Source organism: Leuresthes tenuis, unplaced genomic scaffold (genome assembly GCF_036924035.1).
Source record: "Leuresthes tenuis unplaced genomic scaffold, fLeuTen1.0.hap1 SCAF_1, whole genome shotgun sequence".
In the NCBI taxonomy this organism is placed as follows: Eukaryota; Metazoa; Chordata; class Actinopteri; order Atheriniformes; family Atherinopsidae; genus Leuresthes; species Leuresthes tenuis.
In genome coordinates this window covers 20,338,702-20,366,507 of record NW_027325355.1, presented here as the reverse complement: position 1 = coordinate 20,366,507, position 27,806 = coordinate 20,338,702, and the positions used below count along the sequence as shown (strand labels likewise).

At 43.1% G+C, this 27,806-nt stretch overlaps 4 protein-coding genes across 8 annotated transcripts in view; 2 read left to right on the top strand and 2 right to left on the bottom strand.

Moving 5' to 3' along the window:
- The window catches only part of raph1b (Ras association (RalGDS/AF-6) and pleckstrin homology domains 1b), a 42,356-nt gene extending 25,160 nt beyond the window's left edge, over window positions 1-17,196 (top strand). For 2 of the 4 annotated variants that reach the window (XM_072362760.1, XM_072362688.1), the window contains 13 exons: window positions 135-559; window positions 1,124-1,210; window positions 1,750-1,824; window positions 6,042-6,119; window positions 7,943-8,102; window positions 8,396-8,517; window positions 8,835-8,900; window positions 8,990-9,133; window positions 9,752-9,862; window positions 10,794-10,892; window positions 10,994-11,114; window positions 12,354-12,490; window positions 12,574-17,196. In XM_072362760.1, the coding sequence (XP_072218861.1) occupies window positions 135-559; window positions 1,124-1,210; window positions 1,750-1,824; window positions 6,042-6,119; window positions 7,943-8,102; window positions 8,396-8,517; window positions 8,835-8,900; window positions 8,990-9,133; window positions 9,752-9,862; window positions 10,794-10,892; window positions 10,994-11,114; window positions 12,354-12,490; window positions 12,574-15,198 (4,250 nt within the window). In that variant the 3' untranslated portion in view covers window positions 15,199-17,196. The remainder of the gene's footprint in view (window positions 1-134; window positions 560-1,123; window positions 1,211-1,749; window positions 1,825-6,041; window positions 6,120-7,942; window positions 8,103-8,395; window positions 8,518-8,834; window positions 8,901-8,989; window positions 9,134-9,751; window positions 9,863-10,793; window positions 10,893-10,993; window positions 11,115-12,353; window positions 12,491-12,573) is intronic. The other 2 variants (XM_072362841.1, XM_072362907.1) reach the window with 2 other exon arrangements.
- Window positions 17,197-17,471: 275 nt separating this feature from the next.
- Window positions 17,472-18,849, bottom strand: spp2 (secreted phosphoprotein 2). Its single transcript, XM_072362952.1, has 6 exons — window positions 18,680-18,849; window positions 18,487-18,614; window positions 18,195-18,317; window positions 17,897-18,004; window positions 17,763-17,811; window positions 17,472-17,625 (listed from the first exon to the last, which is right to left on the bottom strand). Exons 1-6 carry the CDS (start codon window positions 18,729-18,731, stop codon window positions 17,522-17,524), a joined length of 564 nt encoding a protein of 187 aa, XP_072219053.1. The 5' UTR covers window positions 18,732-18,849; the 3' UTR covers window positions 17,472-17,521.
- A 668-nt stretch (window positions 18,850-19,517) lies between these two features.
- Window positions 19,518-22,591, bottom strand: alg11 (ALG11 alpha-1,2-mannosyltransferase). Its single transcript, XM_072362280.1, has 5 exons — window positions 22,353-22,591; window positions 21,394-21,615; window positions 20,881-21,252; window positions 20,213-20,760; window positions 19,518-20,121 (listed from the first exon to the last, which is right to left on the bottom strand). Exons 1-5 carry the CDS (start codon window positions 22,397-22,399, stop codon window positions 19,838-19,840), a joined length of 1,473 nt encoding a protein of 490 aa, XP_072218381.1. The 5' UTR covers window positions 22,400-22,591; the 3' UTR covers window positions 19,518-19,837.
- Window positions 22,592-22,840: 249 nt separating this feature from the next.
- cpb2 (carboxypeptidase B2 (plasma)) lies at window positions 22,841-27,799 on the top strand. 2 transcript variants are annotated; one of them, XM_072362466.1, is made up of 11 exons: window positions 22,841-22,953; window positions 23,115-23,190; window positions 23,283-23,407; window positions 23,499-23,607; window positions 23,797-23,898; window positions 24,076-24,180; window positions 24,269-24,379; window positions 25,506-25,593; window positions 25,773-25,975; window positions 26,088-26,172; window positions 26,254-27,799. In XM_072362466.1, the coding sequence occupies exons 1-11, from the start codon at window positions 22,877-22,879 to the stop codon at window positions 26,466-26,468; spliced, it is 1,296 nt and encodes a 431-aa protein (XP_072218567.1). In that variant the 5' UTR covers window positions 22,841-22,876; the 3' UTR covers window positions 26,469-27,799. The 2 variants fall into 2 exon arrangements, with proteins under 2 accessions (XP_072218567.1, XP_072218496.1); XM_072362395.1 differs by having other exon boundaries at window positions 25,755-25,975.
- The last annotated feature ends 7 nt before the right edge of the window (window positions 27,800-27,806 follow it).

Sequence of the window (27,806 nt, the reverse complement as noted above, 5' to 3'; positions counted from 1 at the left end):
TGTCATAGCATCTAAAATCCAACACGAATCCAACATGAAGTGCCACGAATGCTGTAATATCCATGAACAGAGTTTTCAGTGCAGCTTGAATTGATGTCTTCCTTCATCTGAGCGGTGTAAAACTTCCCCAACAGGAAGTACTAGTAGCAGTACCAGAGCATCGCCAGCCAACACGGTACGAGGCGGCAGCGTCAACTCCCGCCCTGTGGCCTCTAATATCTCCCTGGATGACATTACCTCTCAGCTGGAGAAAGCCTCTCTCAGCATGGACGAAGCAGCACGTCAGACGTCCTCTTCTTCCTCCTCCTCATCTTCAGTCTCCTCCACCATCCTCCGGCGTCCCTCGTCTGGATCATCCGGCGGCGTGCAGCACCGGAGGACGGGCTCTGTGGGTGCAGTCAGCGAGCAGGAAGCTCAATCCCAGCGGTCCAGTGTAAATTCAGCATGTGCCTCAGCTTCCAGCATGGACTCCCTGGACACTGATAAAGTGACGATGGGAGGAGAGGTGGAGGGCCAGAGCAGCCCAAGCACACAAGGGCAGAACCAGACCAGCACAGAGGTATGACTGACACTGAAATGCACAGAAAACCCAAAAAGCACACACAAAGCGGGAGACATACAGTAGTTTTATCAGTTTGTGATAAAGTGTGCGTGAGTGTGAAGGAGTCTTTACATTTCCAGAGGTGGTGGTAAGTAAAATGTGTGAATATGTGCTGGGGTCAATTCAGTTTCTGAATCAGAAAAATTCAGACCCAAAATTGACCCAACACTTGCATGGCTAAACAGCACAGCCTGCGTCTTATGCTTTGGATGTTGTCATGGAATACATTGTAATCTCAAATGTCTTTGATTACAATGTTGACACCTACCTTTTCTAACTCCTTTGTGCACTCACAAAGCATACTGGCTCTCTAACAAAGGCGAAATATCCTCTACTATTTGAGACATGTTTAACCTGCTGTTGACGCAGCAAATCTCAGCTAATGCTTTGCCCGAAACTCGTAAAAAGTTCAGACACAGTGTCTTGCATGTCCCCTGCACCCCTGCATGTGTTTATTTTGTCTGTGTTTGCATCCTTTTCTATATCATTGGCCTCTTTCCACACACATCCTGACTTTCCCAGCATGTCACACTGCGACGGGCCAATGGTAAGCCAGCCAGACGTCAGCTTGACTTCACCTCACGGGAGGGTGAAGTGGACCGGGCCACTGTAAGTGCGTGTGTGCATGTGAGGCTGCACTTTTAATCATTTAAAGTGTAACAACTACTTTCAAATGATAGTGTCTGTATGATTTTTGTCCGTTTTTTAACAACTGTCTCCTCACTTGCAACAGAATTTTCGCAGCACAGTGACTGTCAGATTTCCGTTTTAACGGCAGTGTGCAGCCTTTTGTTTAGTAAGCATGCAGCGCTGACTGTTGAAGTGTGTGAGGTGTAAAAAAGGGGTCTGTGAAAGTGAAAAGAGTGTTTATTGTATTCACACACTGGAATCTGTTGCAGTCTCTGCATATTTTCGATACTTCTCAAAATCATTGCTTCTTTACCCACAGCTGCAGCTAATGACAAGCACAACTGCTGAGCGCTTCATTTATGGAGCCTTTTCTCGCTTACACGCTTCTTTGTTTAAAGAAAGAAAAAGAAAGATCACCTGCGATTAATAAGCCTAAGAGAATCATCTGGCACTGACTTCTCTACATGTTGTCTCTTCCTCTGCTCTTCTTTTTATCCCCTCTCATGTCTTCACCCAAGCATTCTTATCTGGACCGAGAAACCTCGCTCATTCTGAAAAGCATAGCTGGAAAGCCTTCTCACCTCCTGACCAAGGTGACTTCCTCAAACACTCGCTGATCTTTGTGTGTGTGTGTGTGTGTGTGTGTGTGTGTGTGCTGCACTTCTTTTCTGCTCTGCTCTGCTCTTGTCTTTTGCTGGAAAAATCCATTTTTTTTGGAAAATTGTTGCCTGCAGTTCGACTGATGATTTATTTTTTGTCTCCTTTTACATCTGATGAGGATCAGATCTGCTGTTTGATATCCAGAAATGAGGAGAAATACGATGACGAGTTAAAATGAGCCATTTAAAGCATTTTTCAGATTGAAATCAGTACAAAGTCAATCTGTCCCATTTAAGTCCATTTATTTATTTATTTTTTTTAAATAAGCATTGGGATATGGGCATGCCGAGTCATTGTCTTTGTGCTCATTTTGTACTATTTTTTTTGATTTGTTAAACAGGCTTAGAAGGATTTGCACATCATTGCATTCCTGATTGAATTTCACATGTCGTGATAACTTTTTTCTTTATTTTTTTCTGTCTTTAATGCTGTAAGTGCATCAGAGTGGATTTTTCCTCCTCGTCCTTCATGTTCCACATAAATGAAGAAGTCTTGATTACTTCAAGCATTCACATGAATCTCTCAGTTGCATGTGGTCGTTTTGTCTATGGGTCTAGTTTCATTCTGTTCTCTTGCTTCTGCATGTTGCTGGCTTTTGATTTGCACCCTGTCTTCAGTAAGAAATGAAAATGTGGTCGAGCTTTAACTATTTGCAGTTAATGTGCCGTATTCATTAGTCAGTAAAAAATTGGTGTTTATGAAGTCATTTTACACATCTAGAACTAAAACACAAAACATCTCCATGGTTATGCTCCTCCAGTATTAAAGTTGCTACTTCTCTGTAAGCAAGGTTTATATCATATTTGCTGTACTGAGATTGTCTAAAAGTTACATTACGCTTTTGGAAAATTTTGCTGACTCTGTCAGTCAGTCAAACTCAAATCAGAGAAAATAGGGATGATATGGGGGGAAAAGCAGCAATTCCTTCATTCACTTTGACTTTTATTTAATAGCTGACTGTGTGTACTTCATGTTTAGTCTCATTAACGGAATTTGATTGATTAGAATTCATTAGATTTAGCTTTTTAAACTTGCAACACATATCAAAGAAAAGTGGGAATGGGGCTATTTAGGCCTTGTAGTGAGGTTATAAAGAGGATGTTGGTAGCTGCTTTTACTGAAAGCATCCATAAACTTCTGAGTCTTTGAGGAGCAAAGGTGGCAGTCGATCTCCAGTCTGTCAACAAATCTGAGAAAATCATTGAAAACAACGCTCCTCAAATAAAGACTGGAAAGGATTTGCCTATTCTCCCACTAGAGTGCAGAATATCATTAAATCACTCGATCAATTTGGAGCAATTTTAATGCATAAAGAGCAAAAGGACACCTGTGTCCAACTTAAGCATTTCTGAACAAAAGATTACTGTGAGAGACCTTTGCCAAACACTTCATTACAGAGTTACATGTGCCACTTTAAAACTTTACTGTATGAAAAAGAAGCCTTGTGTTAACTTTCTCTAGAGGTGGCAGTGACTTCTCTGGGCTCAGAGGCATCTGGGATGGATCGGTGAATCAGATGAAGCAGAATTCCAGATCTTTTTGTGAAAGAAATTAATGCTGTGTACTAATAGCAAAGATCATTTGCACTTCTGTATAGGAAGTCTTTATGCAGACAAGTTTATAGGGAGAAACATGTCTTCCAGAGACATCTGTGCATATTTTCAAAAAGATGATGCAGGAGCACCTTCTGCGCACATTAGAGGCAGTCTGAGGCAGAAGAACACAGGCGCTGGACAGACCTGTCCGCAGTCCTAACATGTCCCCAGTCGTGGGTGGAGAACTTTGAAATCAAACCACACTGTTGCACACCTGAAGACGCGTCTGCACGTGTTGTGAGAAGAAATGGCCCCATTACGAAGCGGTGAAAACTGTTTTGGGGATGTGTTGCAGGCCTGAAATGCAGTAATGAAATGTTTTCAAGCAAAATTGAATCAAGTTGATGAAGAAACAATAAATATCTCGTGGTCACGCTGTCAAAACTGAAAAATAAAAGTCAAAGTCAATTTTTTTCCCTTACTGATTCAACTGTTTCTGATTTGGGGCTGTATTTTCTTGTGAAAGTCTTTTTTTTTTTAAACCCATAACACTTTGTTTTATTGTCTCTATAATGGCACCAACTGCGAAGCAGCCTTACTCACAAAGTAAAAAGTAATTAATCTGCCTTCAAGTTTTACAACCAGAATTTTTGAGGAGCAGTCACTTTTTTTCCCTCTTTGTTTCACCAAACAATGGAATTAATTGATTGTTTTACAGCTGTTTGTTTCTGGCTTCTAGGCTCTCGATCATGTGGATGCAGAAAGCATTTGAATAGTATGAAAAGAGAGAAGAGTAGAGCAGCATGCAGGCTGTGAGGGATGTCAGTGTTACACTTCCACAATAGAATATAAGCGAGCGAGCTGCAGTTGCCTGGATTTGCGAATCAGTATACTGAATGTGCGCGGGATGTCTGGGAACGAGCGAGACTGGGAGAGAGTGGAAAGACATCAAAGGATGAGCGTGCCGATATTTTTTTTCCTCCATCAGGCAGAGGAGCTTTTTTCAAATTGGCTGTGGTGTGAAAGTAGAAGGGAAAACGCCTGCAGAACAGGATTCAGACTGATGTCTACGAAAAAAAGCAAGGTGTAGGTGTCATGTGGAGAGAGGATAATGAGCTGTGGAGGGGTCATAAAGGCATTTCTGCCGTTAAAACTACAGTGTGACTCAGACTCTGGACTGTAATCTGCTCTGACCTCCTCGCTCAATTTCTCGCACACGCTCACACTTGAGTGACTAAACGCCCGCCACTGTGTGTTGGCCAAACTGAGTCTCGGCTTTTATTGCATTAATGTGTATGTGCCTTGAAGTTGGTCATGTGGAAAAAGTAGTCTGGGTCAAAAGGGGTAGAGAGGGGGGGGTTCTTGAGATAAGAGGCTTGGAGAGCTGTTGTAAATACCCCCTCACCCCTCTGTCTGAACAGACAAACCTGTATACACACATGACTTCAAATATTCAGCACCTCAGCACCTCTTTCCCCCAAATTCTCTCCATCCCTGCCAGTGTAGTTTAGCTTCAGGGCCAGAGTATGCCACGGTTACCCCCAACCCCAATGCTGATTGGTTGAAGCGTCTTGTGCAAGTTGTTCGCTGGTTGGCTGACCCCTCGACTCCACTAGTTTTATGGGGATTATGCTCCATCGATTGGGCACGCTCCCAGAGCCCTGCTTCTGTTATACAGAGAGGAAGCGAATGATAGAGGGAGGGAGAGGGGAGGAAGCAGGCAGAGAGGGTGGGAGGATGGAAGGGGGAGGGGCGTCGTCCTTCTTAGTGTCTCACTTGGGGTTTTGTCAAATTGTGCTCATATCGGGCGCACATGTGTGCATGTCAGTGAACCCGCACCGTCACTAAGTCTGGTTTGACCGGTGTCGTCTCCGAGTGTTGGAAGTATCATATACTGTGGATCGTGATGGAATAACTTTTAATTGCAAAAGGTGGCAAACAGATTTTCTGTTCTCTTCTCAATCTTACGTCCATTTTTCATACAATTCTGAAGGCATCTGGATGTATCCCATCTTTTTTTATAGGATTTTTGTGTCTTTAAGTGGAAAGCGTAGATGCTCTTTGAACTGATCCTGCATTAATCTGCAGCCTCTCGCCCTTTGGGGATCTTCTGCCATTGTTTCCCTTCTGCTGGATAGCAGGATCAAAGGAAACCGCTGCCGCTTCATATGAATCCAGTATAAAACCATACTCTACAAATGGAGCGCCATATTTGAGGGAACCCGGGACCAATGTCACAACCGCAGCCATTTAGCTGCATCACAGCTTTTATTCGCGTTTGACTTGAATATTTACACAAGTTATAAGACACACACAAAAAAACACACACAACCTGTAGAATGGAGATGATGGCATCTTGTTGGAGGGGGCAGGTAAGTGACAAAAAGGATAGGAAAGTTATATTAGCAAAGGACAACGTCATGCACGAAGCTTGTGGATTTAAACGGTTAAGAGGGGTGCTAACTTTTTAATAAAATGTGGGTGCATCATGTCTTATTCCTGCCTGAGGAGTAATGAAAGGCATGACTGAGGAATAATGGGCAAGACTTTGAAATTTAAAAGCTTTTTTCTTTGAGTGGCAGCTGCATTAATCGCCCTCCCGTGTGTCCATCTAGGAGGAGCAAGCTGCCAAGCTGAAGGCAGAGAAGATCCGAGTTGCCCTGGAAAAAATCAAGGAGGCACAGGTCAAAAAGGTAGGGTCACACTCCTAACTTCCAGGCTCAAGTTTCCCCCTCATAAGGCTCCTCTGACTTATATAACACTCGTCATATTCGCTGCACGTTGCGTTTCTTTGTGAACTTCATTCACGGAGAGGCAGTGAAGCGCAGAGAAAATAGGTCATTGCAGTGTTTGATTTTGTGTGCATGCCAAGGAGGGAGCGAGGAGACGGGCTTCTGAAAAAGATGGGCTGTGCATTGAGAGACAATGCAGACACGTTGTACAAGTTAATTACTCCAATCGGACCAAATGGGTATTGATTTTTGTTGGACAAACTGGGGATCCTATGAATGCTGTGGTGTTTGCATTTTCCATTGGACTCTACAGGCGGGCCATTTTTGCCAGTGTTTCTGCTAGTGAATGAAATGTCTTCATGAATGAGAGCGACGCCATTTAGCAGAATGGTTTCCTTTTCATATGCAATGAATAGCTGAAGCCCAACAGTGTTTCAGCAAACAGGGCTAAACGTCATTCTGCTAAATAGATACAATACAACAAGGCAAGATAAAGGGTGCTGGCACGGCAAGACCAGCAATGACTTGGCTTATATTATCTTTGATTCCTGACATTGCTGTAGCTTCATTACATTTCAGTCAGAAATGTCTCATTGTTGGTTAGATTGAACTTTTTGTTGTACGGTTTATTTTTTCTTCTCAGGGAAATGTAGGTCAGACTCCCCACATCTGAGACTCTCACCTAGGATTCTCTTAGGTTTTAGTTTAATTTCAGTCATCTGTACTTGCACACTGAATGGTAGTGAAGGTCGCAGTGGGAGGGGACAAAAGGCAGGTCCAGGATTTGAAGGTTTCATTAGATTTCACACCAGGATGGATCTTAAGTGGACTGCAGTTGAGTGATGCTGGATTTGGCTTCAGCATTCGTCACGTTCAGATTAGTTTAAGGTCATTTGTTATAGAGGACATTTTAGTTGCTTATTATCACAAAGATTACGGTGACCCCATTATTAGTTTGAAGTATTCTAAACAGGCTTCACAACCACAGTACATTTAATGCTTCCACACAACATCAGGCTTCAGATTTGATGTGAACTTATTATTTTCTCTCTTGAGAAACAATAAGCCATTTGTCCTTAGAGATCTTTTTTTCTGGCAGTATGTTGTGAAGCACCTCTTTGAGGTCTAAACTGAATATCGGTTGGAGCTTTAATGCTAAATGCTAAACAATAGGGATACAGCATATGAGATCATTTTCAGTATTCAGTAAGGTGACATTTTTCCACTCATTTTGGCTGATGCTGATAAACTCTCATAGTTTTAGCAATCTAACTGTAACGAGCATCACATCTATATCTATCTGTAGTCACGCTTTTTTATGGTGATGATTCACTGATAAACTAAAACCTTCCATATTAACTATGACTATGCAAACTACTAATTGGGGATACTTGAATTTATACTGTAAGCAATATCCTGATATTATTTTTTATAGCCTTTATTGAACAGTTGCTATTGCACGTCCTCAGTAAGACGTGCTAAATGGAAGTATGATTATGGAGTATGACTAAAAAGCTCATATTTACTCAGAAATGAAGTATTTTCTCCTTCCAGCTGTCATAATGACGGCCTTAAGGAGATGATTTAAAATCATCCAGTTTATATTGCTATTGGCCCGAAAAAGCCACTTTGCACATGTCAGTGAAAGTGTAGGAATGTGAAAGAGCTAGCCTGTCACGTGGATGATTAAGTACCGATGTCTCCTCTCCTTTCTCTGTGGTTGTGAAGCACTTTATCAATATGTGAAGGAATCAATCCACTCCACCCTTCTTGCTATTTCTCAGCTGGTGATCAGGGTCCACATGTCGGATGAGAGTTCCAAGACCATGATGGTGGATGAGCGGCAGACAGTCAGGCAGGTGCTGGACAGCCTGTTGGATAAGTCGCACTGTGGCTACAGCCCTGACTGGTCTCTTGTGGAAACCATCAGCGAACTACAAATGGGTAAGGGAGGACCCCCGAACAGCGCCCCCCCACCTGAGTCAAATAAACTGTTTGTGGTTTGGTTTAATCCGCCTGGTTGGATGTTTTTATTTATTTTTGCACACAGCAGAGTAAACAAAATGTGGGTTACGAAACTCTATAGTTGCTGTTTGTGACTTTAGGTTAATTCTAAGTTTAATTGTTCAAGATTCTGCTCAAACTGCTCTGCTCTGGACATCCCTGGGGGGAGGAAATTAAGTGCACTGTAGCTGCACATCATGCCCCTTCTCTAAATTCCTCTTTCTCTTTCTCAGAGCGCATTTTCGAGGATCATGAGAACTTGGTGGAGAACCTATTAAACTGGACCCGGGACAGCCACAACAAGCTCATGTTCATCGAGCGCATCGAGAAATACGCTCTTTTCAAGAACCCTCAGGTGGGTGTCCTTAAAACTCTGGCACACATTCGCTGGCATATTCACCAAAGCGAGGGTAAGGTTATCAGTTTCAGTTTGCCTTCAGTGTGTAAACGCACACAAATACATAGTTTATGCATGCTGAGTGCCAGCACAGCCTGCAGAGCCAAAGACTGTACAGGCAATGTGTTTGTGTTGCACAGCTGGAAGTAGGTCAAAGCTAAAAAGCGAGTAAAGGTGAATAATTTATTTAACATAAGATGAGGTACGCTACAAGCTTCACCCCTCCCCTCTCCTTGTTCCTTATTCACTTTCCTGTTCCCTTCATTCACTTCCAGAACTATTTGTTGGGGCGGAAGGAGGCATCAGAGATGGCTGACAGGAATAAAGAAGCTTTGTTGGAGGTAAGTTTGTACAAAACCACAAGCTTCCCTGTCATTTTAGTTTATGAGGTGCGTCACACAGACTTGTTTTATCTGTGCATATCCTTCAGGAGTGTTTCTGTGGTGGCTCGGTGTCTGTGCCAGAGATCGAGGGTGTCCTGTGGCTCAAAGAGGATGGAAAGAAGTCATGGAAGAAGAGATACTTCCTCCTCAGGGCTTCAGGGATCTATTATGTCCCGAAAGGCAAAGCTAAGGTCAGTTCAGACTTAAGATTGTTTACTGTAGGCACACCGTCATGCTTCTCAGACAAAATGAGGAAAGAGAACAGAAATGCGAGTTGGGGTTATGAGAACCAGATCCACACAATCTGCTCTGTGGTATTTCCTGTTTTGGACTCAATCACTTTGGAGAACAGACACAGCAAACAATGCATGCACATGTGCTTCTTTTTTAGCATTATCAAGTATTTCTGCACAGTTTTCAGCGATGCCCCTCCAGCATTTGGTAGATGCACCACTGGAGACAAAGAGTAATTATTTTTTGTTGCCTTGTTTAATCCTGCAGTCTTATCTGAGCTTTAAAAAACTCCTATCATGCATCACTTCACTGCTTAGGCACTGAAGAAAGCACTGTACATTTAATTTAGATTTGCACAATCATTCTCAGAAGCATGCATACATAAAACTTCAACTTCTTGAGGACTTGGACCCTTTTTTGCATAATTTTTTGGAGCCAATCTTGAGCAACATCACTCATGCACAAAATCAGAAATGAACTTGCTTCTATATAGAACAGAAGCAGCTGTCAACATTGGTTTGTTTGTAAGTCAGTCATGCATCAGTGCATGATGTCCTGTGTCTTCTACTCTGCAGGCGTCCAGAGATCTTGTGTGCTTCCTGCAGCTGGACCATGTGAACGTGTATTACGGCCAGGACTACCGCAGCAAGTACAAGGCCCCTACTGACTACTGCCTGGCGCTGAAGGTGAAGCTCTGTCTCCCATCTCGCTGAGAATGGTTTAAATATTATTCTGTTGTGATGACAAAGACAAAGAGTCAAATGATCTCAGGAGGGAGACTCAGTTATGCTGTGTTCTATGCAAGTAAAGACAGGGAATATCCTAAGTAAACCAGGAAAATAATGTCATGAAAAACTATGCATAGCAAGAAAAAGTTGGCAATTTAAAATAGACTGAGTCTGCTATTTTGTCCTTTACATGAATATAACCCATGATTACTTTAGGCTTAACTTTAAAAAAATAAAAATAAGATCCAAAACCTAAGGGTTTTCTGGAATATGTGCAATATGTTGCATCAGGTCATGAGGCTAAATTGAAGAAGAGGTGAGACCATGACGACAAAGTATTGCTCATCTCTTACCCTGACAAGTAACCCCCCCCATACTGCCACTAACCCTTCAATAGAAAGCACCAGCATTCATAACAGTCAACTAGATTAGTTTTATTTAGTTTTATTGACATTTAATAAGTTTTTTGTATATGAAAATAAGAAATTATTTAATAAAAGCTCAGAGGGTGCTTTAAAATCTGAGTATGTATGCAGGGACAACTATGTTTAGACCCTTTGTAGTTTGGCACATTTCATCTTATGGCAGATTCAGTCTCATTAGTCTATACACAGTTTTTCACAATGATTAAATAGAAACAAGCTTTTGAAGTTTTTGTATTATTACTATTAGTATTATTTCTAACTGAAAGTAATAGACCGGGAGAATCCATTTGCATTCAAACTTTTTGTCCAGACAATTTTCAGTGAACGGGATTCTCTTAAGGCACATTCTGGGGGAGTATGCAAGAAAACATCCGCAGGATATAAATTTCCAAAGAGTATAGCAGCCTCAATCATTTGACAAGGGATTGATAGATGGTAATGATTGTATTTAATGTTATTTGCAGCATCCACAAATCCAGAAGAAGTCGCAGTACATCAAGTATCTTTGCTGCGATGATGTTAGGACCCTCCACCAGTGGGTGAATGGAATTCGCATCGCCAAAGTGGGTCTAAACCAAAGTTCTTCTTGAGACAAAGAATAGTACAAATAATTTAGAAATGTTTATTTATTTTTCAATAATTTTGTCTTTGTGTTTTTGTCCAGTATGGGAAGCAGTTATATTTGAACTACCAGGAAGCCATGAAAAGAACAGAGGCAGCCTACGACTGGTCCTCTCTCTCTACCGCCAGCATTCGATCAGGCTCCAGCTCTGCCAGCATACCTGGTTAGTTCATCTTCTAATGAGACGCCTCACCGAGGAGTCTGTGCAGAATGGACACTGGCTGTTATTCAGTTCTTGGGCGTTCTCCAGGTGAAATAAATGATTGGCTAGAATCACTCTTTGTGAGTGATCACTTCACTGTGCGGGAACTGGTTCTTACAGGAAGAAAAGACTGTGAAGAAGAAGCTTTTCTTCTTTATAGTTATAGGGTATTTTCAAACCTGTACAGAAAATAAAGTCGCTCTAAGTTTATTTTCAGTTATTGCAAACTTCTACAAATAACAATAGATTGCATTTTCACACATTTGTATACAATAGTTAACTGTATACAATAGTTAACTGTAATGCAGATTTCTGCTGCAAACCCATTTTGTTGGAGAGGGACAGAGTCTGCTGGCATCTTAAGTCTGCTATCTTTAGCATAACATGGCAGCACCACAGATTTCCCTACTATTTCTAAAGGAATATTGCTAAAGTCTGCAAATAAATGAAAAGTTTGAGGACTAACTTTAGTCCACTCATTAACATATCATGACATCACTTCACTTTTGCATTCTGCTAGTGCAAGTCCCGCTATCTGTTAGCATAGAGGTTGGGCTTAATAATTTTTTATGTCAGGCAGTGAAAACAGTCAAACTGAGATTAGAAAGGGGCCTATTAGGACTACATGTTCAATTGTGGTCCCTTTAAATCCATCGCAAGGCTTCTGCTGTGGCTTTTGGCTATATTTACATGTAGGTTGATCACTCTGAGAGAAAGTTAAATTGGCAGAATATCTCTGCTGCTCCACTTTCGCTCCTCTTGGTCATGCCAGTGACACTGCGGCTGCACAAGCGAGCCAGCCTACTACTTCTTACTCACTTGGCTGCAAGGCGCGCACATGCAGACATCAAGATCCTGCCCTTGTGGGGACATATTGGTGGCTCTGCTCTTTATGATGTAGCTAAGGTTGGTATTGAATATCACAAGATCACGGTGATTTTCAACGAGACATCCGTAGTACATGTAAGTTAATGTCTGATTAGCCACTCATGTATTGTGATTGAATAATGTCCCCTCACATAGGGAAGCACCCACATCTGCTCTGCAGAGACCTCTACTTACCACCAGACATTTATCATTGTGTTGACTGTTCGTATGGTCTGTCTAACCTGTTTGGATGTCCTCTATACATATGTTGTTACAGGTTGTTACTGTTTTTTTGCTAAGAGCTGGCATACTGTTATGTGTGTGTTATTTCAGAGTCCCAGTCAAATCATTCAGGCCATTCAGACAGCGGTGTGGACACAGGCTCTTCTCATGGCCGGTCCCAAAGTGTGGTGAGCTCCATTTTTTCTGAGGCTTGGAAGAGGGGTACCCAGATTGAAGAAAACTCAAAGGTATGGCTTTCGGCCAATGACAAAAGAATAGTCACAGAGTGTGTGGTTCATTTCACTGAGTTAATAAAGTCTTTTCTCATCAGATGAGAATGGAAGCATCCCGCGGGGGCACACTGCCACATTCCTCCCACAGCCACCGGCATCACAGCCAGCATTCAGTCGACCACACAGCCCTCACGCCCCCTCCTCAGCCTCAGGTGCAGCCTCAACAGCAACAACATCCACCACAGTCTCAGCACCCACCAGTGCAACCCCTGCCACAATATCAGTACCAGCCTCCCCAGCCTCCATCTCCTCAACAGACACCACAGCTGCCACCACCCCCACAGCCACCCCAGGAGCCTCAGCAGCCACCCCAGGAGCCTCAGCAGCTACCCCAGGTGCCTCAGCAGCCACCCCATTCTCCGCAGCAGTCACAGACCATCAGCAGCTACAACCACATGCCCCCACAGCAAGAGCAACCAGCTCCTGCCCCTCCTCCTCCCCCTCCCCCAACACAGCCGCCGCCGCCTCCACCTCCTCCTCCTCCTCCTCCTCCTCTTCCACCAGTTCAAATGGTGTCACACCACTCACCTGCTCCCACCATGTACAAGTACAGCACCATCACCAGGCTGCAGAACCACAAGGCTTTCCCGGGTGCCAATCACCACAAGTTACCCAGTCGGCTTCATGCAACAGCTCAGCAAGTTCTACCCACAGGTTCTACACTGCCCGCTGTGCAGGCCATCAAACCGAACGTGAATCACATCGCTGCAAGGACTAATGTCCCCCCTCCACCTCCTCCGCCCCCTCCATCATCTATGCCAAATCCAGGGTCGGCTATGGCTTTGTTAAGGTTGGGCCTTCCCAGCCCAGTTACCCCACCTGCATTCATCCCTCCACCTCCTGCTCCTCTACTTGCTCCAAACACCAATGGTGTAGCATTTCCTCCCCCTCCTCCTCCCCCTCCACCACCTTCTGCACCAGCTCCCATGAGTCAGCCCATTTCCGCCAATGGTCTCAAGCATGCACTGAAGGAGCGCTTTCCTAGCCCACCACGAGACCTCTGGTCTCCAAATGGAGCCCTTGAAGATTCCCCACCACCTGCTCCAGCTCCACCTCCGCCTCCTCCTCCACCTCCTCCCCCACCACCTCCTCCTTCCCAGCAATTCCTAGTACCAGAACAGTTTCCACCTCCTCCTGGACCCCCTCCAGCACCACCAAAAACCTTCACCCCTGGCTTTGCCCCTCACACTGCTCCCAAGCCTGTGTCCCCGGTCTCTCCATTCCCCCCTGCTCCACCTCCTGCTGCCATGGGTGGCCCAACTGCACCTCCTCCCCCACCACCACCACCACCACCTCCTCCCCCAGCCCCAGCCCCAGCCCCCCTAAAGAAGCAGTTCAGCCTCCAGGCAGGACATGCCTCTAGCCACCCTCCACCAACACTGCCCAAACAACATAGCTTGTCTAAACCAGCAACCGTTTCTACAGGAGCTCATCCTACTATGTCTTTGGTGAAGCAACTAGCAAGTAACTTTCCAGGAGCTTCACCCCAAGTAGCAAATCAGACAGAATACCCCAAAGCCCCCATCTCACCACCTGCAGTAAAGACCAAACCAAAATGGCAACCTGGTGGTAGTCAACAGATACAGTCTGCAGAATTTCCTCCTCCTCCTCCTCCAGACGGCAACAATAGCTTCCCGGCTGCCCCTCCTCCGCCCCCTCCTCCTCCTCCTCCTCCTCCACCACCTCCTCCAGGACTTGTCACAGGCCCAACACCTCCTCCTCCACCACTTCCCCCAGGAAATCTAGGTTCCCCCTTGAAGAGATCACCCACTGGCTCCTCCAATTTGGGCAGCAAGAAACCTCCTCCAACCCCTCAGAGGAACTCCAGCATCAAGTCCAATGGCTCTGACTCCTATGAGGAATCCAGGAGAAACCTGCTCAGCAAGTTTGCCCCTCAAAGCAATGCACCCCCTTCCTCCACATGTCCCGCCCCCTATTCCAATGGGTCCCATTCAAAGGACCCCTCAAATGGACCACCTGCTCCCCCCAAACCAGGAAAACTCAACCTGGCTAACCTTCCCTTGGCACTACAGGCCAAAGTGAGCCAAGTAAAGCAGTCCAGTGGTGACTTCCCTTCCCCTCCACCTGAGTGCGCCTACTTTCCACCTCCTCCCCCAGCCTCTGAGCTCTTCCCCCCTCCACCACCTCCAAGTAATGACACCCATAGTGGAGGACCCCCTAAGGTAGCCGTGGTGAACCCCCAGCCACAGGCTCCCCCTCCTCCACCGCCTGTTTCCCTCGTCAGCAACTCAACATGGGGAAAGAGCTCATTGAAAAAGACTCCTCCACCCACACTGGTGCGGCGTAGTAACACCACCCCAGAGCCCCCTTCAGTCTCCCCACCTCCACCCACCTCTCCAAAGGGTAGCTCAGGCCAGCCCAATTTCCTGGAGGATCTCAACCGGACACTGAAGCGAAAGTCAGTGGGTCGCCAGAGTTCTGCCAGCTCTGCAGGCCTCCCTGGCAAGTCGGAACCCACGGGGACTATGGACGACATGGCACTGCCTCCACCGCCTCCAGAGCTGCTCCTGGACCAGGGAAAGCAAAGCAATGGAGGAAATGGTGGCTACATGTCCGGAAACATCTCAGGCTATGCAACACTACGACGAGGACCCCCACCTGCACCTCCCAAGAGGGGTGATACCACCAAACTTACTGGATAGTGTTGAACTTTTAGGTCAGGACACAGTGAAGATGGATGAACACACACTGAACAAATATACTGAAGTTAACATGCTTTGGCTGAATGGAAGTGAATTGCTGAACTTCTCAAACTCTCTGGGGATCTCAATGCTAAATAGATGACTGTGTATATACAATAAGCCAAACAGACCAGGTCAAATAGTGCATTTTTTATTAAACATATTAAGAATTCTAGCTCAGTGAGGTTTACAATATTGGGACGTTCAAGACTGGAGCAGGTAAGTTTGAAATCACAGAAAACTAAAACGGTCTTTTAATTTTCTGCGATTTTCTAAACTCTCCGGAACATATCGTATTCCCCTTTATGGTAAACCCCACCAATCTGGTACACCAAGAAGATTCAAATCAACACTGTTAAGAATCCTGCAAATATTCCGGGATCCAGGTCTGAGCCAAGTCATGCATTTGCTTCTTAGCCACACGTTTGTGCCACGTACTGAAGACAAAAAAAAAAAAAGGAAACGGAACCACATCAGGATCTCCCTGCTTTGATACTGCATGGACAAGCTGTAAATCATGAAGCTGTTCCGGTGTGTGTGTGTGTGTGTGTGTGAGAGGAAGAGAAATGGACTGAATATGCATGCATGCATTGTGCGCATGCATGCATTCATGTATGTATGATTATATGGTGGTGAAGTAGTTAACCGTTAGGGAAGGCCTTCGTGGAACGAGGATTGTTTGGTTTGCTTTTTTTTATGAAATTATTTAAAGACTGATAAAATGGAAGGATTTTCTTATAAGTGTCTTTTAATAGCTGGTCAGCAGTCTTGAGTGGATCAGAAAAACGTTTTGGCACAATGGAATGTATTATGTGAGAAGTTTTTGAAAACGTGACAAATTACACACGCAAAGGCAGTGATCCACTTAGTTTCTGCAAAAACTCTGAAGTCAGTTAGTGAATCTGTAGACTGTTGCACCACTTGGCAAATGCAAATAAGAAGGAAGCCTTATTCCCAAAGTCTTGCACAGAGGTCAAAACAGAAAGGAGATATCTTCCAAAGGTTTCCAAAGAGTCTGGACTGTGCAACTGGAAAAAAAGAAACCTTTTTGCTTTTTATTTTCTTGTAATGGACTTGTTTTAATAGAAGGGCGGCCTATGGTGGTGTATCTTCGTGGACTGTGCAAGTTCCCTGTGTGTTGGCTTGATTTTTGGACCTTGTCCTTCAGTTTGTATTTGTACAATTGCAGCTGCTGCTCTGTTACTGTTGGTCCCCCCCGTCGCCATCATAAATCACATGGCATCAGTATCCAGGAGGTAGAAAATACAGACTGGATTCTAATCTTGCCTACGCACGCTGACCCCGTTGGAGAGATGCATTTGTTCAGTTAATGTACAGAGCATTAAATTGTGTAGTTACTCACACATCCTCTGACTTGCATTAGACTGAATGTGCTTTCAACTCTGTGTCTTGTTTCTTTATGCTGCCATTGCTGCTTCAGACCGTAGTGCTGATTTTGTATCGACAAAGTGGAGCACAAAGAGTTATCTTTTGTAGCAGCAATGCTTTTGTTTTTAGGGTGCTAGTGCTGTCCTTCAAGTAACCAACTTGTCCTTGTGTGCCAGAATGACATATCATTAATATTTCACAATTTAAACTGGTGTTAAATGGGCCTTGGTCCAGGAACAGCTCAGAGGAGACCATTATTTCTCCTGTTCCTCTGAGCCTGTGAAGACGTGCTGGTCGACTCCACACAGGGCTTTTTAAACATAATATTAATTTGTCCTATCCATCTACTTCGGGTTTGATTACCACTTGAGGATAATGTATCTTTTCTTATAACCGAATATCATCGACCTGGACAGGACGTTTGCTACAGTACAGTATGTAAGTTATTGATGTGCTGATGTGAACATGTGGGGCCAAATGAGGTGAAGAAAAAAAAGGTTGCAGATTGAATAACGTGTCCTCTTGCATATAAACTGAAAATACCAATATAAATGTTCAAACCAAACCTCAGTCTGTCTCAGAGTCCTTATTTGTTTGGCTGATTTGAATGAGGTGTAATTGAGGCTCTTTGTACATGTATTCAAGCACTAAGACCATCACAAAACCAAATGCAAAAGACTAAAACAGATAAGGAGCTGTATTTGTGTCACTCACACTCCCTCTAGTGGTCGTACCGCCCCCTACTTTAAATAAATGCACTAGAGCAGAATAATACAGCATTACCGTGTGACATTAAGGAACATTACAGATATTTGTTGACCCACAAAAGAAAGACATAAAACATGATGTGTAAAACCTTTTAATCTAAACTTGTCAAATGTGACCAGAGTGGCGTTTACACCAGGTAGTTGCTGAAAGTGTCTCCTCTGGGCCGGACCTCCACTGTCTGACTTTGGAAGGAGCGGCCCGACTGGACGGGAGGCGCTGTGGGAGCTGGGACTGTGAAAAGTTTGGGGATGTTCAGTCACCAGTTTGCACTTAATTCTTTGAGAACTGCTCTCTTCTAAAAAGGACAAAAAAAATGAACACGATTAAAGCGTTGAGGAATTAAACTTGATTACTTAAAATGGGTTTACCTCTGTTTACAAGTGGGACATTTAACACAGGTCTTCTTCTTGAGAACACCTGTGGAGGTAATACCTTCACATTATCTATGTCCACTTAAAAGTCAAAATCAGTCATCTCCTCCCACTTTAAACTGTGTCCTCACCTCCTCGCTTGACTCTGAGCTGGAGCTGCTATCATGGCCACATCTGAGGGAGACTACATTGGTTGAGGCGGCAGACACTTGAACCCGGGCAGAACAGCGAAACGAGGGCTGAGGTGAAAGTGGATAAAGGCTATTTAAAATAGTGTTTCTTCGTCAGAAAGCATTGCAGCAGAATAGATTTGATCATCACATTCTGTCCCAGTAAAGTCGTGCCAATGTAAACATTCACCTTGAAGTCAGTCAACATGTCACTGTGTGATTACAGGACTGTATCAGTGTTTAGCTTTAAATGCCTCACCACAAAGAAGCCCGGCCTGAAGGCACACGTCTGCGGGTCTTTTGGGGAATTTTTTGCACACTCCGTCTCTTTAACCCCAAACATCATCAACAAGTCAGTGGTGTCCGTGCCCAGGGGGAAAACCTGGCGTACATGTGGTATTTATCATGAAGCCACCAATGACACACAACATATAAGTGCCGCTGTAATGTTGGAAGCATCCAGAACAGCAATTTGGTGTCTGCAAAGCAGTGAAAATAGCTTGCAACGCACCTATAAATTATTGCAGCTCAGAGATTGTGTGCACACAAACCTTTCTGATGGAGCTTTGAGTCACTCTGAAAAGATGTCTGACAGCAAAGATGGAGTTGACCTCTGCCAAAGCAGCCCCAAGACCTCTGTCTGCCATCGACTCCAGCTCAGGGCTGTACAGAGGGATAGCTGCAAGGAGTGCAAAAAGTCAATTGTGTCTCATTTAGAAGGGATTAATGCAGAAACACACTCACCTGTGCATCCCAGAGCCAGCAGCAAAGCTAAGAGAAGCACAAATGACTTCATCTTGAACAGCTCCAAAACCAGTGCGTCTGTCTTTCATTTACCTCTTAATATATCCAGCTTTTGTCCTGATAAACCCGCGTACCGCCTCTTACACTCTATAACCCCTCAAAAAACAAACACACACATGCTCAAAAAGGCCTCCCTACTCTCCTGTCCGCCCATGCTCCTTCATGCAGTCATTCATAACCTTTGTACAGCAGTATTGATTCCAAACTGACGTGTCAAATTAAATCATTGTTGCGTTAGACATTTTGATCAGTTGTGCTGTAAAACTTGTCTACTGATAAAACCTGATGCTCAAAATCTTAATTGGTAATACCAAGCAGCTCACAATTGTGTTCTAGCGGTGTCTTTTTGCATTTTTGGAGCGTGTGTGTGTATGTCATGTAATGCAAGTATCTATTTATCTATGTTTAGCAGCTTTTTAAGGTTTTTGCACAAAGTATTTTCAAATCAACAGTTGATCCTGGAAATATAGTTACATAGCAGATTGATACCGTTTTTTAACACAATTCAGAATCAGAATTACTTGGACCAAAATGTTGTTGGATAAAATTCATGCTAGTTTTCAGATTTGATGCCAGCAGCATCCTCGCTTCTTTTAACATGCGTTTTGGGGACTGAGGAGACCACCTATTGTAATTTAGAAAGTGCAGTGTTTTCCGATTCTTGTCTATGTTTCTGCTGCTTGTTTCATGTTCCGTAATGTGACTGCAGGCAGGCCAGTTTAGCACCTGGACTTTTTTTTTTAATAAGCTACATGAATGCAAACATTTCTTATACTAGTTTCTTATAATTGTATTTTTATTTAATTCATTCTCAATATCAAAAATACTTCACATGAAAAGAATTATACATCTTGTAAACAATAAATATGTTTCCAATTAGCATCTTTAACCCCCTTTTTACAGTATTTTTCAGTGCGTAATTAAACCAAAGCTTATTTGTCCTTTGTTGAATTCACGTAATTTGAACAGAACTTGCACAGCTGACAAAGGAATGTGTCCTACAAAAATACAAACTCTAAACACAGAACTACTGCTGCATTGACTCCAAAACCAGTCCAAATATCACATCGTATCAATAACACACAAAGGTTCCTTCTTTCATCGCTCTAGTGTTCCCATCAGAGGCTCCATGGCAGCAAGGAAGCAGGCTTCAAACTCCTGATCTGAGAAGCGCGCCACAGACTGACGTGCGTTGCGTCTAATCTGCATCCGGCTTGCGGACGGCAGAGCCAAGATCTGCTCGATGGCATTGGCGTAACTGTCCTCATCGTCTGCAAGGAAGCCAGTCTGACCCCCCTCAAAAGGTACAACAATGTCCAGTTTGGGACCTCCAGACTTGTGGGCCAGGATTACCTTCCCTGCTGCCATGCACTCCACAACGCCTACAAGGGAAAGAAAAAGAAAAAAAAGATGCACTTTAACAAATATTTCTTTAAAAGCCTGTCTCAATGTAAAAGAAGTCTGGTTAATTACCTATTCCAAAGTGTTCGTTCCACATGGTATGCAGTCCGATGGTGGCTTCCCCCATTTCTCTCTTCAGCTCCTCAAAGGGTACATTCAGTTTGAACTCCACCCTGTCGGCCACACCCAGCTGCTGACACAGCCCTCTCAACATCAGCACCCTATCCTCATCTTCCTGATTCCTGCATCCACCGATGAGAACCAGCTTCAACCCCTCCCTCCTCCTGTCCAACACTTTCTTGAAGGCTCTGATCTGCAGCCGGTGGTCCTTCTCTGGCCTGAACTGCCCGATGGAAACGATGGAGCGGCACTTCCTGTCCCCGTCATCTTCCAGCGGAATGTCCAAGAAGGCGCTGACGTCGCAGGGCGGGTAGACCACGCTGGTGCGGTTGGGAGAGTGCCACAGTGAGATGATATGATCAAGGGTCCAGGAGGAGTTGACCATGATGAGGTCGCTGCAGGAGCCGGCCATGCCGTAGAGCAGGGCAAAAAAGCAGTAGTAGACCACCTTGAAGGCACTCAGGAACAGACTGTTAGAGATGTGGTCTGGGTTGTTGAACCTGAGACATTAACCAGGTTAAAAAGCACAAGTTTTGGTTATGAATCCAATGACAAGTTAAACCACTACTTTTTTTTTTTTTTTTTTTTTACACTCTTTACACCTGACACACAGTGATTACCTTGGGTTCCTCTCCCTCACCACAGACAGCATGTCAGTGCTGATGGTGGGGTAGTGAACGTAGCTCCCCACACTGCAGCCTCCCAGGTAGCGAAACAGTGGGAGAGTGAAGGCATAACCCATGGAGTCGATGTAAAGGTCCGGAACAAACTCTGTCAGAGCCTCCCATCCCAGGAAGATGGACCCCACACTCTGTCCCAGAAGGGTAAAATGAGGGAACAGGCCCGGCTCCACGAGCAGCCGGTGCCTTAAGAACACAAACTGAACCGGCCGGGGCAGCACGATGTTGAAACGATGTCGGGCTCCCTCCAGAATCTGCTGACCCGTCACGCCCAAGTCCCCTGTGTACACCACCAAGTTGATATCCGCATACCTGCAGATATGTTCCATGAAAACTAGCTTGGTCATTTTCTTCATAATCTTGCCGACAGACATAAGGACAGACAAACAGCAATGATCACACACTTCCACTATGACAAGTAAATAATTGAGGGAAGTCGTTAATCTGCTCTACCTGTTCTGTAGTGATCTAATGGCACACCAGAGCACCCTCTCTCCCCCACCACCGGCATTGCAGTAAGGATGGAAAAAGGCCACGGTGGGGCGACCATCCCTCGCCCGCCGAGCATTCCTTAGGCTCTGCAGCCAGAAACGTATTGCCAGCACCAGCAGGACCAGGACAGTAATCAGCAGCACGCAGAGAACCCCCAGCGGCAGAAGCAACATCCACAGTAACCTGAAACAAAGAGATGCAACGTGCAAAGTCATACAGTCATCTGATTCTTATTGCAGTGGAGACAATACAGTGCTTTTCTGGGAAGAACATATAAAAGCAAATACAAGTCACACAAGTCTTCTTATACCAACGCATATTCAAAGTAGGCTTATAATGAATCTTAATTAACTTTTCTAGTCTTGTTGACGCCTCAAAGTGCTTCACACTACAAGCCACAGACACCCACTCATACAGCACTGTTGGTGTCTTCCTGCCTTTAGTCATAGCAAGAGAAATGCTTTAAATCAAATCAAATCTGCTCTCAAAGCAGATCTTTACATATCTGCAACTTAGATGTGGTTTTGTAAAATAATTAAAAGGACACACTGGGGAAGTTTCAAGAGTTAGCGTTTATAGTTTGTAAAGACCTTTTAAATACACTGAAACAGTGTCACATGCTGTAGGACCACAATGGCGTGGACGCTCGCTTTTAGCAACGTGTTAAGAGCCAGGTTTTCATAACAACCAACAAACCTTTGTATTCTTTCCACAGACAAAAGCCAGGGAATGAGCTTATATTGATTTTAATACCACGAACTATGTCAACATTACAGCGTTAGTCTATCGTTTATTGCTACTAGATGAAAGACCTGCAGTGGACGCAACAACAAAAACAAGCTAACTAAGCTTTCAAAAGCTACGACTGACATATTCCCGATTGGTGAAAAATATTTACTTCACATACAAACACATTTTACCTCGTTATTTCACACAAACACAGGGCCAGCTGATCGTGGGCCGACATCTTGCCAACAGAAAAGCATCATCATATCACAACCTCCTCAGCTTGTCACTGTTTTCGGTTTGGGATTAACTTTCATCTGGCGCCACCTACAGGCGAGGAGGTATAACTGCGCGGTCTTTTCCAACTTCTGCTGACGAAAACTCAAGTAGATCGCTGGGATAAACTCCAGCCCCTCGCACCCGCGACCGGACCGACGGATTAAACGGGTATAGACAATGGATGGATGGATGAAAACTCAAGTATAAGTGTTTGCATTAACTTAGTCATTAGTAACTTCTTGATTGTTCAATGATGTTGTTAACAAATATGATAGCAGTAATAAACCAGTCTTCTCCGTGTCTACTGATCTATGCCCTGTCTCGTTCTTTCTAAAAAGTAAAGTTTAACTTCTAAATAAACATGGCTTCAATCAATAATGCCTCCCTACTCCCATAGCTGGAACAAACATCTGACATTTCCAGTCTGGACTCTGACATCATGACGACTCTTTTGATTCTGTTTGTTTTTATGAATTTGGACACGATTCTGAAGACGGGACACTGCACAGAAACACGGTAAATCGCCTGTTAGATTATGCTGATTATGTTGGAGATTAATAGTCTTTATTACAATTTGTACTCTGGGACTAAAACAAGTGAAAACACCATCATGTATTTTGACTTCATCATTCCTTGGCAGGTCCTTGTTTTAAATATCTTGTGTTCCTTTTATTCAGTGACCAAGTTTTATCTATCACCCCCAAAACTGAAAAACAAGTGGACATCGTGAAGAATGTGTCCTCCCATTACGAGGTAAAGTTTAATTTTTTCATTATCAGTATTTGCATGCCTTGTGTCTATTTTTTTTCTTTCTGCGAATCACCACATTAGCTGTTTTCTCGCAGACAGCCTTGTGGCAGCCTGCTTCACCTCACTACATCAAAGAAGAAACCGAAGTCCACCTCTTTGTTCCTGCAAACAGCTCTGATTTTATCAAGAATCTACTGAGGACAAACGACATAACACACGAGTATGCTGCTTGCCCGAAAACACGGCATACACTGAACATTGTGTCACGTTTCATTCTAGGGGATTAAGCCTCACTTGCACTTCTGTTTCAGGGTGATGCTGGCGAACACCAATGAGCTGATTGAAATGCAGAGAAGGAATGATTCCACTGACCCACGAAGTGGCTCAACTTACTATGAGAAATATCACAGCCTGGATGATGTGAGATTTTAACCTCTCTGTGTTTGATGACACTCCGTAGGGTGTTAGTAATTAAAAGTGAATAGTATATTGGGATGATTCAGAGGCAGGATTTACAATTTGCCACACTTTAATCTCTACAAAGGTTGAACAAGAATCTATGATGGTAATCGTTTTACGTTACATCCAAACCCACTGTTACCCTTGTAGATCTATGACTGGATAAATAGGACCGCACATGACAACCCCAACACAGTCAAACTCATACTTGTTGGCTCCTCCTACGAAAAGAGGCCACTTTTTGCCCTGAAGGTAAAGTTTTATCCAGAACCTATAAGCAGTAATGATGATAAATATGTTAACCAGCATGATTTGTTCCTTTATAAGGATTTTATGTTGAAAAGTATACAGAAACATTGCTTTTATGCACTGAAGTGAGTCTGAGAAGTCCTCCCCTGACTAATGTTGACCTTGACCTTTTTTTCTCAGCTTTCTTTCAATAACAGGCCAAATAAAAAAGCAATGTGGATCGACTGTGGAATCCATGCCAGAGAGTGGATTTCTCCTGCTTTCTGCTTATGGTTCATTGACTATGTGAGTACAATTACTCTGAGATCTTTTCTGAAATGTCCTTGAGTTTGTTTTCTAATTGGGGACTAAATCACTGCCCTTTCTCCCACAGTCGTTGTCGTTTTACAAACATAACCGAGACATTACTCAAATTCTGGACAACATGGACGTCTACATCCTGCCCGTCATGAACCCTGATGGGTACAAATACACATGGACAACAGTAAGAACATGTTTTTAATGTTTATTGTTAAACAAGGATGGAATTTTAGACAATAGCTCCTAAGCACAGACATGTAGAGGGCCAGCAAGTCCCACTACGGTGAAGCAAAGTTATAAGGTCAACCTTTATAGCCATTTCCCATGATTTGTAAAGATTTCTGCTTTTGTGTCTCTCTTTGTCTTCATTGGGTGTTTCAGTAATTGTTTTGTGCCAATGTGATAATTTTGCCTTATAGTTTATTTTGTAGTCACTTTTATGCCTTTTTTGTAGTTTTCCCTCTCTTTGTAGTTATTTTGTGTCTGTTTTGTTAATGTAATGTTTTTTCATCACTTTTCATCTCTGGCATATTTTCTTTTTTTTTTTTGGTTGTTTCTGTGTCTTTGTAGTTGTTTAGGATTTTTTTGTTGTTGACTTTTTGGTCTTTTAAATCACTTTATAATCGTTCTGCTTTTCTCCTGGTGAGTTTTTACTGTCCTTTTGTATGTCTATGTTTGAATTTTGTGCCTGTCATCATTTTCAAAACATTTCTTAATATTTCACATCTCTTTTCAGTCATTCTGTGTCTATGTTGTCAGTTTAAGTGTTTTGTTGCTGTTTTAACCTTTTGTAATAATTTTGTGTAGTTATTTTTTGTAGTTGTTGCTTGTCTGATTTGTGTCTCTTTTGCACCTTTGTCTACACATTTTACACGTGACTTTGTATTATTATCAGTTTGTGTTTCACTGCAGTCATTTTATGTAATATTGTTGGTACTCACTTTGCATTTTTATCTACTGTAGTCTCTTCCGCTTGTTTTGGGATTTTACTAGAACAAATCCAGTTTACATCTTTCTTTGCACTATATTGTGTGTCTCATTGTGATTGTTCTGCTCCTTTGTGTCTCTTGGTAGTTCTTTTGTGTGTCTTTGTATTTGTTTCCCCACTTTTTGGAGTAATTTTGCATGTCTCCGTAGTTGGTATACATCTCTGCAGATGTAGTTAGTTTGTGTCTTTAACCTTTTGCTGGTGATGCTCCGGGGACTTCTGTCTCTTTGGGTCCAGTAAGCCCATGCAATAATCCATGTATTATGCGACAGCAGTTATACAAGAAGTAATTTCAACTATATTTGAATTTTTTTTGTCTCAGAACAGGATGTGGAGGAAGAACCGTTCTCTCAGCAAGACTGGCTGCATCGGAGTCGACCTGAACAGAAATTTTGATGCCAACTGGTGCAGTGAGTTCTCCTCAGAAGTTGATTTTCAGTTTGAATTAAAGACTAATTTTGAAACTTTTGCTTCCTCATGAATACCTAACCACAGTATATCTAAGAAGTTTAAAGTCTGAGTTCAGCACATTGCATCATATGAGAGCTTCGGTATCGCCTACAAAGTGAAGTGTTCCTGTTCTACCCAGCGGAGGGAGCCTCACATGATCCCTGCTCTGAGATCTACTGTGGCGCGTTCCCTGAGTCCGAGCCAGAGTCAAAGGCCGTGGCCGACTTCCTACGCAGTCACAAAGACTCGGTGCAGCTCTACCTCAGCATCCACTCCTACTCTCAGATGCTGCTATTTCCATATTCCTGCTCCCTTGAAGAAGCAGAGAATCACAGAGATTTGGTGAGTAGTTTGGTCAACAACTGATCAGTTCATTGATTTCAGCTGAAACACAAAGACTCACTGCACTGTTCTCTTGAAATATTACATTTGGGAAATCAATTCACTTTTAAAGCTTGAGATGGTCCAAGAAGCTGCCCAGGCAATCAGAAGATATTACAGCAACAACTACAGATATGGTCCAGGAGCAAAGACAATATGTGAGAAAGACTTATTTTTTTACTGAAGCAAAATAAGATTGACCAGATTCACACACATGACTGTTGCCTGCTTTTCTCCAGACCTCGCTCCTGGTGGTTCTGATGACTGGGCGTACAACCTCGGCATCAAATACTCCTTCACATTTGAGCTCCAGGACCGCGGACGGTACGGCTTCCTGTTGCCAACATCTCTGATTTCAAAAGCCTGCAATGAAGCTTTAATTGCTGTGAAGAAGATTGCATTGAAGGTTCTAGAGAAAACACAGGCTACAATAAGTTCCCCTCAAACTGTATAAGTCGGACCTACAGTTTGGATGACCTTTTCCAGTATTTTCAACAGTTAGGTGAGACAGAGCTGCAGAATGTCATTATACATATGAGTATATATAGAAGTATATATCTATGTGTGTGTGTGTATTACACAGAATCAGTAAAACTAGTATTATTCTTACAGTTGATATTGTATGGTAATGAAATATGCTGTTGTATTAACAATGCTTTAAAAGTTAAAAAAACAACAACATAACCCCTGTACAATGTGATCCTGTGTAATGATGTAATAACAATACAAAAAAATGCATGAAAATGAATATATGGTAAAAAAAAAAAAAACACTTACTTTATGTGAACATTAGAAACACAGATGTTATCGCTTTTTAAAAAAGCTTTTAAACAAAGTATAATTTATTTTTAGCATCCATATTCTCTTTAAGTGAAATTATGTATAAACTTATTTACTCTTAACTGAATTTCAGAGGCATAATTTAATGCAAAAGTGTGCTGAAATCTACAGTGTTTTAAGGGTCATAATATGGTGAGACGCTAACCTATTGGACCCATCTCAATCCAAACAACAATGACCTGAATTAAAAATCAAACAACACAAAATGAAAATTGCAAAAATCACGAGGTAGTGAAACCAGTTAACACTCTCAATTCACTAAATTCACTGTCAAATAGTAAGTTCCATGGTTGTGATGGCAGAACCAGGCTCTGGGTGGATGAATCAAAAAGAAAAAAAAAGTTGACTCAGTTGAAACAGTTTCAACAGAGAGGACATCAAAATACTGTATTCTGTCACAACTTTTGATTGAACAGCTGATATGCCATGGGGTCTATAAACGGTAAGCTTGGGAAACAGAGCACACCTTTCTCTGACAGTGAAAAGAAAAATAAAGATTTTATTTTGGTACCCAGTGAGACATTTTTAGTAAAACCCTGCAAGATAAAGAAATGGCCCTCCCTGTCAATTCAGGGTACAAAATTGTACCTTCAAAAATCTTAACTCTTGACAGACGTGTGTGGGCTGCACAATGGTGAGCTGGTTAGCACTGTTGCCTTGGAACAAGGTTTCTCATTCCTGTTGCCTGTCAGTTAAGTATTTGCATGATTTTCTTGAGACAGAGTGGGTTTTCACTGGACACTCTGGCTTTCTTACGTAGGTTACCAGTCCGTTCTAAACTGACTCAAGTTCTGATACAGAGAAAATGTACAAAACCTTTCATGGTATGATGATTGTACACATACTCGGACACAGCTGGAACAACAAAGCAAATGTACCATTTTGGGATAATTTTTACACCTTTATTTTTCTTATGTGTATTGTATAAAATTGTGTTTAAATTCAGTTGTGT

What these genes read in the sequence shown, in the direction of transcription:
- spp2 (XM_072362952.1), bottom strand. Translation starts at nt 18,731, where the DNA reads ATGAAGTCATTTGTGCTTCTCTTAGCTTTGCTGCTGGCTCTGGGATGC. An exon ending in GCTGGCTCTGGGATGCACAG is followed by an intron (nt 18,615 to 18,679) that starts GTGAGTGTGTTT and finishes CACTCCTTGCAG; the next exon opens with CTATCCCTCTGTACAGCCCT. An exon ending in GCTCAGAGTCAAGCGAGGAG is followed by an intron (nt 17,812 to 17,896) that starts GTGAGGACACAG and finishes TTACCTCCACAG; the next exon opens with GTGTTCTCAAGAAGAAGACC.
- alg11 (XM_072362280.1), bottom strand. Translation starts at nt 22,399, where the DNA reads ATGTCGGCCCACGATCAGCTGGCCCTGTGTTTGTGTGAAATAACGAG. An exon ending in TGTTTGTGTGAAATAACGAG is followed by an intron (nt 21,616 to 22,352) that starts GTAAAATGTGTT and finishes TCTTTGTTTCAG; the next exon opens with GTTACTGTGGATGTTGCTTC. An exon ending in ATTAGATCACTACAGAACAG is followed by an intron (nt 21,253 to 21,393) that starts GTAGAGCAGATT and finishes ACATATCTGCAG; the next exon opens with GTATGCGGATATCAACTTGG.
- cpb2 (XM_072362395.1), top strand. Translation starts at nt 22,877, where the DNA reads ATGACGACTCTTTTGATTCTGTTTGTTTTTATGAATTTGGACACGATT. An exon ending in GGACACTGCACAGAAACACG is followed by an intron (nt 22,954 to 23,114) that starts GTAAATCGCCTG and finishes CCTTTTATTCAG; the next exon opens with TGACCAAGTTTTATCTATCA. An exon ending in CAGAGAATCACAGAGATTTG is followed by an intron (nt 25,976 to 26,087) that starts GTGAGTAGTTTG and finishes TCACTTTTAAAG; the next exon opens with CTTGAGATGGTCCAAGAAGC.